The 11,035-nt window shown below is 35.1% G+C and overlaps 1 protein-coding gene across 1 annotated transcript in view; it reads left to right on the top strand.

The window, feature by feature from the left end:
• The window catches only part of LOC145693280 (uncharacterized), a 43,420-nt gene extending 33,051 nt beyond the window's left edge, over window positions 1–10,369 (top strand). Inside the window, exons 3-4 of the mRNA XM_081769126.1 lie at window positions 1,060–1,207; window positions 10,161–10,369. Of these exons, the coding sequence (XP_081625252.1) occupies window positions 1,060–1,207; window positions 10,161–10,189 (177 nt within the window). The 3' untranslated portion in view covers window positions 10,190–10,369. The remainder of the gene's footprint in view (window positions 1–1,059; window positions 1,208–10,160) is intronic.
• The last annotated feature ends 666 nt before the right edge of the window (window positions 10,370–11,035 follow it).

The raw sequence follows: 11,035 nt of genomic DNA on the forward strand, positions 1-11,035 counted from the left end.
ATTATGCAAACGTGAATATGTATGTAAATGATGTAAGAAAGGATGCTAGGATATTTACAATGATTTATTTAAATATAAAAAAAACAATATAAAACTAATTAATTGAAATTATAAAAGTGACATTTAAATGGAAGACATTTCCTACTACATAGTAAGAATCCTAAACATTTACTATTGAAAAATCACAATTCGACATTTATCCATATTCTAGGATAAGAGAAGGATTGTCAGTTACGTTAATACTTGGCAGAAGAGACCAGAAGATCCAGCCTTTGTTGAGCAGGAGAGAACCATCTCGATGCTCCGAAATACGGAGACTTCTAAAGACAACTGCCTTGCCTCTCCACCGTTCTGACTGGAACCCCGAAGCAAACTTACGGCAGTCTTGTATATGAATCGTGTAACTGTGGTTAAATTCCTCTTAACCTATTTCTGTTATGACCCACTTACCTACAGAAGGCTCGTAGCTTAGAATAATATTTAGAATTTTACTGTTAGTTAGAAACTTCTGGTCTCTTCTAACTCAAAGAACATCAAGAAATAAATAAATCTCTGGTTCTTCAACCTGTACGAAAAAAATATTTAAAATATATACTTTTTTCTCGATTGTGATTTGCACCACAATATACTCTGTAGGTCAATGAGTAATATTAACAACGATTCACAGATTTATATTTATCTTAGGGAATTCCTAGGCTATACGATGCATACCATCAAAAATCATTTTGTGTTTTTGTATTAAAATGTGCGATGAAAAACCATGTTATATTGAATGTAATGTAGATGGAGTGCTTAAGATTTTTGCAATAGGATGAAATATCTAATTTATGCTGTGTTCTAGAATGAGGGCTGAGGACAATTCTTGGAAGAAACTGTTCCACACTTAGATCTATGAGTACATGATTAGTGATTGTACTTTCTCATAAACAAAGGAAAAAATGAGGTGATCATTTGTAATAAAATATAATTTAATAATTTTTCAGATTTGATATATTATAAAAAAAAAAAGTGTCAAAGGAAATTTCTTTTCTAAAATTATATTCGTAATATTCCTTGCAGATGTATTTCCACTACAGAAATATTCAGGCCTTACACAATTATTTTGATCCATCAATTCTACCGGAAAGCTTGGGTGGCTTGATAAGCGATGACGAAGCTTTTGTAGATTTAGAAGAATACATTTCACAAAGAGAAGAAAGATTAGCAGGTATGTAAATGTAGTTGTTAAATCTTATGTTACTTGAATTTACTTTTTCTTTAGTTACTGAATCAATATCATAATTTTAAAGAACTAACACTCATGCCACTGGTAAAAAGTGCCCACCTTTGAATAAATTTTTAATTGCGCTTTTTATACTAAGTTAAGGACATTAAGACACCTAGAACTATTTTCAAACACATCTTTTTATGGGGTCACGAGAAAAATGACCTCAAACTTAGAATTTTTGAAGTATCGTTTACGTCAATGGTGAAAGTGTCTAGCTTGGATTCATGCCTAATTGAACTTTTCATAGCAATTAACTGGACACTGAATGCAATGAATTTATGTTACAATATATTTGTCCATGAGATTGCAAGAAAAATAACCTCAAAATTACAATCTTTGAAGCACCGATGATGCCAATGGTGAAAGTATCCACTCTTGGATACATTTTTAAGTCGACTTTTTGTACTAACTTGAAAAACTTGAATCCAATTGAAGTATTTTCAAACATACCACTCCATGGAGTCGCGAGAAAAGTGATCACAAAGTTAGAATATAATAAATCTACATATTCGGATTTTGACGTCATTTCTCTCGTAACTCCATAAAAAGATAAGCACCTGTCCTGATTCGTGAGATGACCAGCGTCCCGACGTAGCTCAGAAGCGACTTTAAGGTGTGGTGACTTTAGTCTTGCTGTTGAAACTGGTGACATCATTAGACTTCCAAACTATGCTATACATAAGTGTCGGATGTATTATAGAACAGTTTTGTCCATCTGTCCGTCTATTAACAGATATCAGAGCAAAAATGGTAAGAGAGGTTTTTTTTTTTTTTTTTTGGCAATCGATTCAGTGTTTTAAGGATAGGTTCCAAATCCTCCGTTAACTCTATATTCAAACCAGAATTGGTTCAAATTAACCATTTACGATTTCAACATTTATCGCTGAAGAGCAAAATGGTGTTAGACAGCGACAAGCGCTTTTCTGCAAACGATTGAGAGTCTTAATAGAACATACCATCACAGCCTGCAACACTAACGAATACCGAAAGTGGTTGAAATTTACTACAACTTCTGGTTTCAATAACGAGATATCGAGGTTCGATCTCTTCGCAATTGATTCACCTTCCCACAATAAGTTCCACCTTTTCCATTAACACTCTATTGAAACCTGAAGTGCTTCAAATTAACCATTTCCGGTTTCACTATTTATCACCATAGAACAAAAATTGTACTATAAAGCGACAAGCTATTTCCTGCAGTCAGTTCAGGCTATCAAGATAACATAGTATCACAACCCTCAACATTTTATCAAAACCGAAAGTGGTTGTAATTTACTACTACTTGCATTTTCAATAGAGAGCAAAAATGGTAAGAGATATCAAGATGCAGTTTCTTGTAATCGATTCACCTTCCCAAGAATAGGTTAGGTTCTATCTCATCCCTTAAGCTCTATTCAGGTGGTTTAAATTAACAATTTCTGTTTCAACCTTTTTCACCACAGAACAAAATGAGTAAGGCATAGCGAGAAATGGCTTTCTGATATAGATTCAGCGTCCAAGCAACAGATTCAGTCTTTGATCTTGATCTTATTAATCTATTGCAACCAGTAATTATAGATGTACTATTTCAAGTTTAAATATTGAATTTCCATAGTTTGGAATCCTACTGCTACAGTAGTTTTACCCTGTGAAACGAAACTCACTTGTTTCTTCTTAGTTTTACTCGTTCCAATCTGTAAGGCAGGTTTGAAGAAGTGCTAATAATAGATGTCAGCACAATTTCCCTATCTTTCTAATGAATTGTATAGAAAGTGTTATTGTATAGAAAGTGGAATATTCGCAATACTTCGTGCAAGATCAAGATATTTATATTCAAACATTATCCAAAAACAAATTAAATCAATAATTACAGAATAATTCGAACACTTTTATGCTAATTTGTTTCTTTTATTATTGATAGGCTTGTTTATTGAAAGCATGAGTCTGAAGAGTACAATGAAGTGTTCTCCAGAATGTATAAAACAACACGATCGAAAAATGTACGAATTAACTTCTGAACAAGGCTAAAATTGAGAGGGAACGCGCGAGGACGCCCTTCTCACACTTTCAAAAATATCTGTTGCGTCGCCCCACTTCTTAAAAAAGTTACAATGGGCAAAGATAGGTACGCAGAACGGCGTGACATCGTCCATCCCCCTAGTTTCAGATCCACTCTTATCCCTGCTTCTGAATATATATTCAACTTGAATTTGAACTAACTTTGAATATTCGTCTCTTCAATTCCGTTGAATTAATTCGGATATTGTCCTCCTTACAAAATTTATTGGAAAATTGGAGGAAAGTGCTGCAATCTATTGATGAAGTCGTGCCTTTACACTCATCGTAAGTGCTTATGTGCGGAACGTAAACAAATAAATTCAATACCGAATGATGAGCTGTACTATATCATACTTTCCTTATGATACTCTCCGTCATGCTATATGGCAACTCATACCTTGTAAGTTTGTAGTTTGCAGTTGAGTTTGTAATGCTTTTTCAAACTTTATCTCTTAAGTGATGTGTTATGTTGTGTTGATTTTGTGTCTAAGAAATTTTATTCTGTACGTACAGTTTGGAAAGAGGATCGGGAAAATGTTAATATATAAATTAGAGCAACGTATTTAATTAGAACAGAACTGAAATATAATTACAAAATTTAGGAATTAAATTAAATAAATTTGTAAATAGTAATATGACAAGTAATAAAAACACTTTGACATAGTGGAAATTAATAAATAAGTGTGAACAAAAAATAAACAATGTTTCACGAAGTGGTACAATTTCAACATTTTTAAAAGTTTCACATTTTTAGTGCTTAAGCTTTGTAGAATTATCTCGGTAATATGTTGACGAAATTTAGTTGAAAAAGCATGACATTGAATATGAAGGTCAAGGGGAAAAAACTAGGAATGTCACAAAACTGTATTTTCGAGAAAACGACGCTTTAATATTGAAAACCCCGTACAAAATGAAATATTTTCCCCTTTCCTTGGACATTTCTACATCTACTCATGCATGGCATATACAGTCAAATAGTACCAAGAGTCATCAACAGATAGGGCAAAGCACCCGTTAAAGCACACACATGGACATTCTTTGTTTTTTCTCCTTACCCTTCATATACCATACATATAAATATAACGTTACTAACGATAGGAGAGGAGTACCGTAAGTCTTGTATTGATACTTCCCGCTTCGGTGAATGTGGTAGATGCCGTGTAAATTAAACCTTCGAAAGAATGATGTAATTAGTTTTCAGAAGTAGCCTACTCAGGTAACATTCGGCAAATTATCCTGAGTTTCCTGATGAAAATTAGGAAAAAATAAAGTGCTTTTATTTACGGATTTTGAGAAATAAATTAACGTAACAATCTACTTCATCTCTATCTAATCTAAATAATTCTTTGAAATTAGTCAGCTTTTCTATTTTTCTTTAATGAAAAGGCATTTCTTGACAATTTCTTGCTTACAATACACATATTAAAATTTCAGTATATAATGCTAAAGTATAACTAACCTCCCAGTTAACCTAATTAAATCATGAGTGGCCACAGAAAGTCAGTGATTACGAGTCACAAAGCTTCAATGTAGAGAGAGACCAAATGCCAATCAAAAACACCTGAAATCGTAATTCACGGGGTCAGAGTAGTCCCATAACGATGTTTTAATTTTAAGGATACACAGAATGTGTACCAAATCCGTTCCTTTCAATTTCGAACTGTTGTAACTTGGCAATCAACTATAAGAGACGATTGTGAGACATTTATTGTATTTTGCTTCTGAAGCCGTAGTAGTTGCTTCCTTACTTATCTATTTAATGGAAACATCTGAAAACATTGCAACTTACCAAATTTATATGGCTTTGCACTACCCTCAGAATAGCTCTAATGCGTTGTGGGATGGAGTCATAGATTCCATGAATAGTAGTAAGTGGAATATTACACCATTCTGCGTGCAGTGCATAACTTAGTTTCGTGAGAAAGGATAGAAGCAAAAATGTGCACTGAATTTGAGACACCAAAACAGACCAGAATTGTTAATTATGTTTAGCTTCGAGGATCGGGCAAGCCAGAGGAGCAGTTCAATTTATCTTTATGTTCCTCAAACCATGTCGCAACAGTTTCAGCTGTGTGAATTGGCACAATATTATCCGGGAACATGTCATCATTGTCTGGAAACATTACCTGAACCATACAATGGACAAGGCTTCCTAAAATACCGACACAATTACAATCAGTAGCGCGACCGTTTAGTGCCAACTCATAACTCACCAAAAGCCAGGATATTTGAGGCCCATAACATGACAGAGCCGCCGCCACGTTTCACCATTGTTTGGAGGTACTGCGGATCAACGCTTCTTTGGCTGTCCACCACACATAAACACGACCTGTGGTTTGAAATGCGATGAACAATGACTCATCAGACCCTATCATATGTTTCCAGTCATCAGCGGTCCATGTTGTGTGTTGACGCTACTATTCAGGTCGTGCTAAACCGTTATTATCCCTTATCAGCGATTTCCTCTTGCAACTCGACCCCGTAATGTCCATGTCATGTGACTCGCAGTGGACTTTGTCTGTTGGCTACAAGTGATGCTGCTTGTGTTTTCTTGTCATTTGCACTATAGTCGCACGGTGCTTCTGAGCGACAATTCGGTTTAATGCTCAGCGGATCTGTCGCTGAAGTTTTTCTTCCTGTCACTGTTCCTCTTTGGCGATGCTATTTTATCGTGAGTTTTGTAAACTGCCATACATTGAGTTCTCACCCTCGCGACACTACCAGCAAACTTGCCACTATCTTATTGTTATTAAAGATAATGTGTGTGCGTGTGTGTCAATAGATTTTTGCACAATAGAGAGGTGTTACGTAGAACTACAAAATTATATACTCTCCGGATGGCATTTAACCACACGTTTAGGAAAGAAGGGACATATCAAGTGGCTGGGAATTGAAAGAGGCAACGCCGAAGGCGTTGCTAATCGTTATTTATTTTACTTATTTCTTTATTTTCGACTAAGGTGGCAACGCCGAAGACGTTTCCCGGGAATTAACGAAAATGTGATTTGATCTGGGAATTGACAGGGACAATTCGTATAATAAGTTGTTTTCTGTTGTACTATGATGTTTTTCCTTTCTTTTCATACAGGCTGTCAATTAAAATTCGGGAACGTCGGCTATTTACAGATAGTAATCAATTACTCTATGATCCACCAAAATAATGCTTCATTTTTACCAGTGTAATATTATTTGCTTGACAGAAAGCGTTATTTTTGTCCGTAATTTGTTTTTTCCAATAATAATAATAATAATAATAATAATAATAATAATAATAATAATAATAATAATAATAATAATAATACTATATACACATCGTACGTGATCCGCAGAACTCATCCGATCGTGACTAAACATGACATAAAGGCAGATCTGGACTTGGTTAGTATTTGACTAATATTTTAGTGTGCAGATCCTTAGTTTCCAAGCGATGGGTCATTAAATTTGGGGTTTGAAGTTAGACAAGTTTTTTAGTTTCGCTAATGTGTGTTCAGAACAAGAATTAGGAGAAAATGCATGGAACAAATCTTCTAAATGTTGATTTGTGATTGAATATTAACCTGTTATGTGTTAAGTAACGAGGGAGTTAGAGAAATAGAGGATGGACGTAGTAGGACTTCAGGAAGTTAGGTGGGAAGGAAATGGATCTGAGAATTCCGGAAATTTTACGTTCTTTTACGGGGAAGGAAATAAAAATCACCAATTAGGAACGGGGTTTTTCGTTCACAAACGTATATTACCAGCAATTAAACGGGTTGAATTTGTTACTGACAGACTTTCTTTTATTACTCTTAAGGGACGGTGGTGTGATATTATTGTTTTAAATGTACATGCCCCAACGGAAAATAAGGATGACGATATAAAAGACAGTTTTTACGAAGAAGTGGAACTGATATTTGACCAACTCCCACGATACCATATGAAAATTCTATTAGGGGATTTCAATGCGAAGGTAGGACGAGAGGATATTTTCAAACCGATTATAGGGAACGAAAGTTTGCATAAGGAAAGTAATGACAACGGTGTTAGACTCGTGAACTTTGCAACATCCAAAAACCTAATCGTGAAGAGTACAAAATTCCCACATCGCGACGTTCATAAATACACTTGGACATCTCCAGACGGGAAAATACATAACCAAATTGATCACGTTTTAGTAGATAGAAGAAGGCAATCTAGCATAATTGATGTCCGGTCGTTTAGAGGGGCTGATTGTGACACTGACCACTACCTGGTAGCAGCGATAATACGAGAGAGGTTATCGTTGAATAAAGGTAATATTCATTGTCCGAAAACGGAGAGATTCAATTTAAAGAAATTAGAAGAGAGCCAGGTAAGAGAGGAATACCAGATTGAAGTTTCGAATAGATTTTCGGCTTTAGAAGATTCGGAGTGCACTAGTGTTGAGGATACCTGGATTGAAATTAGAGATAGCATTAAAATTTCAGCAAAAGAAAAATTGGGACACACGGAAATACGTAGTAACAAACCATGGTTCGACCAGGAATGCATAAAACTAGCAGAGAAAAGAAAACAGGCAAAATTACGCTGGCTACAAAATCCGAATGAAATGATTACTCAAAATTTCACAGATATCAGGCGGGAAACTTCCAAAACTTTTAGAACAAAGAAACGCGATTTTCTGAAAGCTAAAATTAAGGAACTTGAAGATAATAGTAAAAATAAAAACATCCGGGACATGTATAAGGGAATCAACGAATTTAAGAAAGGCTATCAACCTCGTGATTATATATTAAAGAAATCTGACGGCACAGTTCTCACTGACACGGATAGCATCTTAAATAGATGGAAAGATTTCTTTGACGATTTGCTTAACACGCAACCAAAAACTAGTGTTCGTGGAGAAAAGGAGATACACACCGCAGAACCGTATATTCCAGAACCCAACCGAATAGAAGTAGAAATTGCTATAAAGAAATTAAAGAAACACAAATCTTCGGGTGTAGATGAAATTCCGGCTGAGTTAATTTTAGCTGGAGGCGAAAAATTGTGGAACAAGATACACAAACTCATTCTCCTTATCTGGAACAAGGAAGAATTGCCTCAAGAATGGAAAGAATCAATCATTGTTCCAATCCACAAGAAAGGCGACAAAACTGACTGTAATAATTATCGAGGCATTTCTCTTCTGTTAACATCCTATAAAACCCTTTCAAATATTCTGTTAGCAAGACTGACCCCATACGCAGATGAAATTATTGGAGATTATCAGTGCGGATTTAGGCGAAATCGATCAACTATCGACCAAATATTTACCATTCGCCAAATACTCGAAAAAAAGTGGGAATACAATCCCCCGTTCCATCAACTATTTATTGATTTTAGAAAGGCGTACGACTCGGTTAGGAGAGAAACATTATACACCGTTCTTGCAGAACTTATAATACCGAGAAAGCTAATTAGATTAATTAAGATATGTTTAAATGAATCCCAAAGTAAAGTCCGGGTAGGAAAATTTTTGTCCACGAGCTTTCACGTCGAAAATGGCCTGAAACAAGGAGACGCGTTGTCGCCATTATTATTTAACTTCGTTTTGGAATACGCTATAAGGAAAATCAAAGATAGCAACCAGGGCTTACAGTTGAACGGTATTCACCAGGTTATGGCATATACTGATGATGTAAATTTAATAGGAGATGATAGGAGAACAATAGAAAGAAATGCAGAGTTATTATTAAACGCTTGCAGGGACATGGGTTTAGAAGTAAATGCAGAAAAAACTAAATACATGGAAGTGCATCGGGACCGGAATACAGAAAATTATGGATGCGTTAAAGTACTAAATAATACTTTTGATAAAGTGGATAGTTTCAAATATCTAGGATCAATCTTAACAGAGGAAAATCATATTCACGGAGAAATTAAATGTCGACTAAAAGCAGGGAATTCGTGTTACTATCGGTTCAAAATCTCTTGTCGTCGCGAATTCTTTCGAGGAATTTGAAGCTTAAAATATACAAAACAATAATCATGCCTGTAGTTCTGTATGGCTGCGAAACATGGTCCCTTACTCTGAGGAAAGAACATAGACTGAAAGTATTTGAGAACAAGATCCTGAGACGAATATTCGGACCCAAGAGGAACGGGAATGGGGAATGGCGGAAACTTCATAACGAGGAACTACATAATTTATATGGTTTACCCAACATTGTTAGGGTCGTCAAGTCTAGGAGGCTTAGATGGGCGGGTCATGTAGCTAGAATGGAAGAAAGTAGAGACGCTTTCAAAGTCTTGACTGGAAGACCAATCGGGAAACGACCATTAGGAAGACCTAGGCGCAGATGGGAGGACAATATTAAGATGGATCTCGCAGAGATTGGAATACAGAGTAGAAACTGGATGCAGTTAGCTAAGGATAGAAGTCAGTGGAGAGCTTTTGTGAACGCGGCATTGAACCTCCGGGTTCCATAGGCCATAGAGTTAGTTAGTTAGTTAGTTAGTTAGTTAGTTATGTGTTAAGTAAATGCAGAGTGTACTTATAACAAAGATTCGATAAAATCCGTGAGACGCCCCTTTATGTAATCAGGATTCTAATTACTAGTCGCTTTTTAAATAACTTTTCTGGGAACCAATTTGCTCTATATTTTGAAGTGCTTGATTCTAATTAAAGATTACTTTCTACATGTAAACACATTTCCATTCATAGTATTATATTTTACTGACACCAAAACAGACACCAAACTATATTTTACTGTGTGCAGACTTGACTGGATTCTCTATGTCAATAAGGTTATATTGTAGTTATTACAAAAATCACAACATTGGAGTTTATTATAAATATTATTTATTTCTAATTTGATATCGTATACAATCTATCGTATTTTCATTTCCTTTTCAGAACTACATGGTTACGGATATGACAAGTGATGGAGATAAAAGGAAATAATACATGAACAACAAATTTTTTTACTTCTTTTTTTCTTTCTTTGACTAATTTACATCGTCTTTTAAGTTTTAAAGTTGATTGTAGATATATATATTTTGTACAAATATATTGATTGTTGTATATGAAACTGTTTTACAATAAATGTATTTAAAATTGTTAAAGGTCTTTGTTTCTTAAACTATTTGTATAATTTGATATTATGCGTTTTGCGAATTTTTACTCTAAATAATTTTAATGTCTGAAATCTCTTTTGTAGATTTCGGTATGCCCATTTTGGTGCATTATAAGCACTAAACCCGAATCTCATTCTCTCTAGCCCTATATTGGCATAATCTGTCCAATACATACTCAACTGGTGTTCTAGTACTTCAGTCGAATAGTAGCTAATGAAATAAATATGTTATTCTATCATGACTGTGTATATTTATGAAGAATTTCTTATTTTGTAACAGTGTATGCCACGATTCATTTTGTAATCAATATATTTTCGGAGGTCAATGGACCTCGGGTTTTAACCACCCTTGAGCAAGATATTATTGAAAAATAAATATTATTACTGTATATTTCTCCAGAAAGTAACGAAACGGTCCAGGAAATAAAATTACTACTTATTAAACGTATTCGACGTACTCTCTGGTTATCAACACACTGCTGCCAGTGTGATCTCAACGCAACGTACGACTCCTGAAAGTCAGCTTCCGACAATCTCCACAGAACACCCGTCGTTGCTGCTTGAATGGTCAACATATCGTTTAAACGGCAACTTTTCGAGCTGCTTTTGAGTGTGTGTAATTGAAAGAAGTACGCTGGACTCATGTTGGGACTAT

The sequence above is a fragment of the Thermobia domestica genome, chromosome 8 (assembly GCF_964235325.1).
Source record: "Thermobia domestica chromosome 8, izTheDome1.hap1.1, whole genome shotgun sequence".
NCBI lineage: Eukaryota > Metazoa > Arthropoda > Insecta > Zygentoma > Lepismatidae > Thermobia > Thermobia domestica.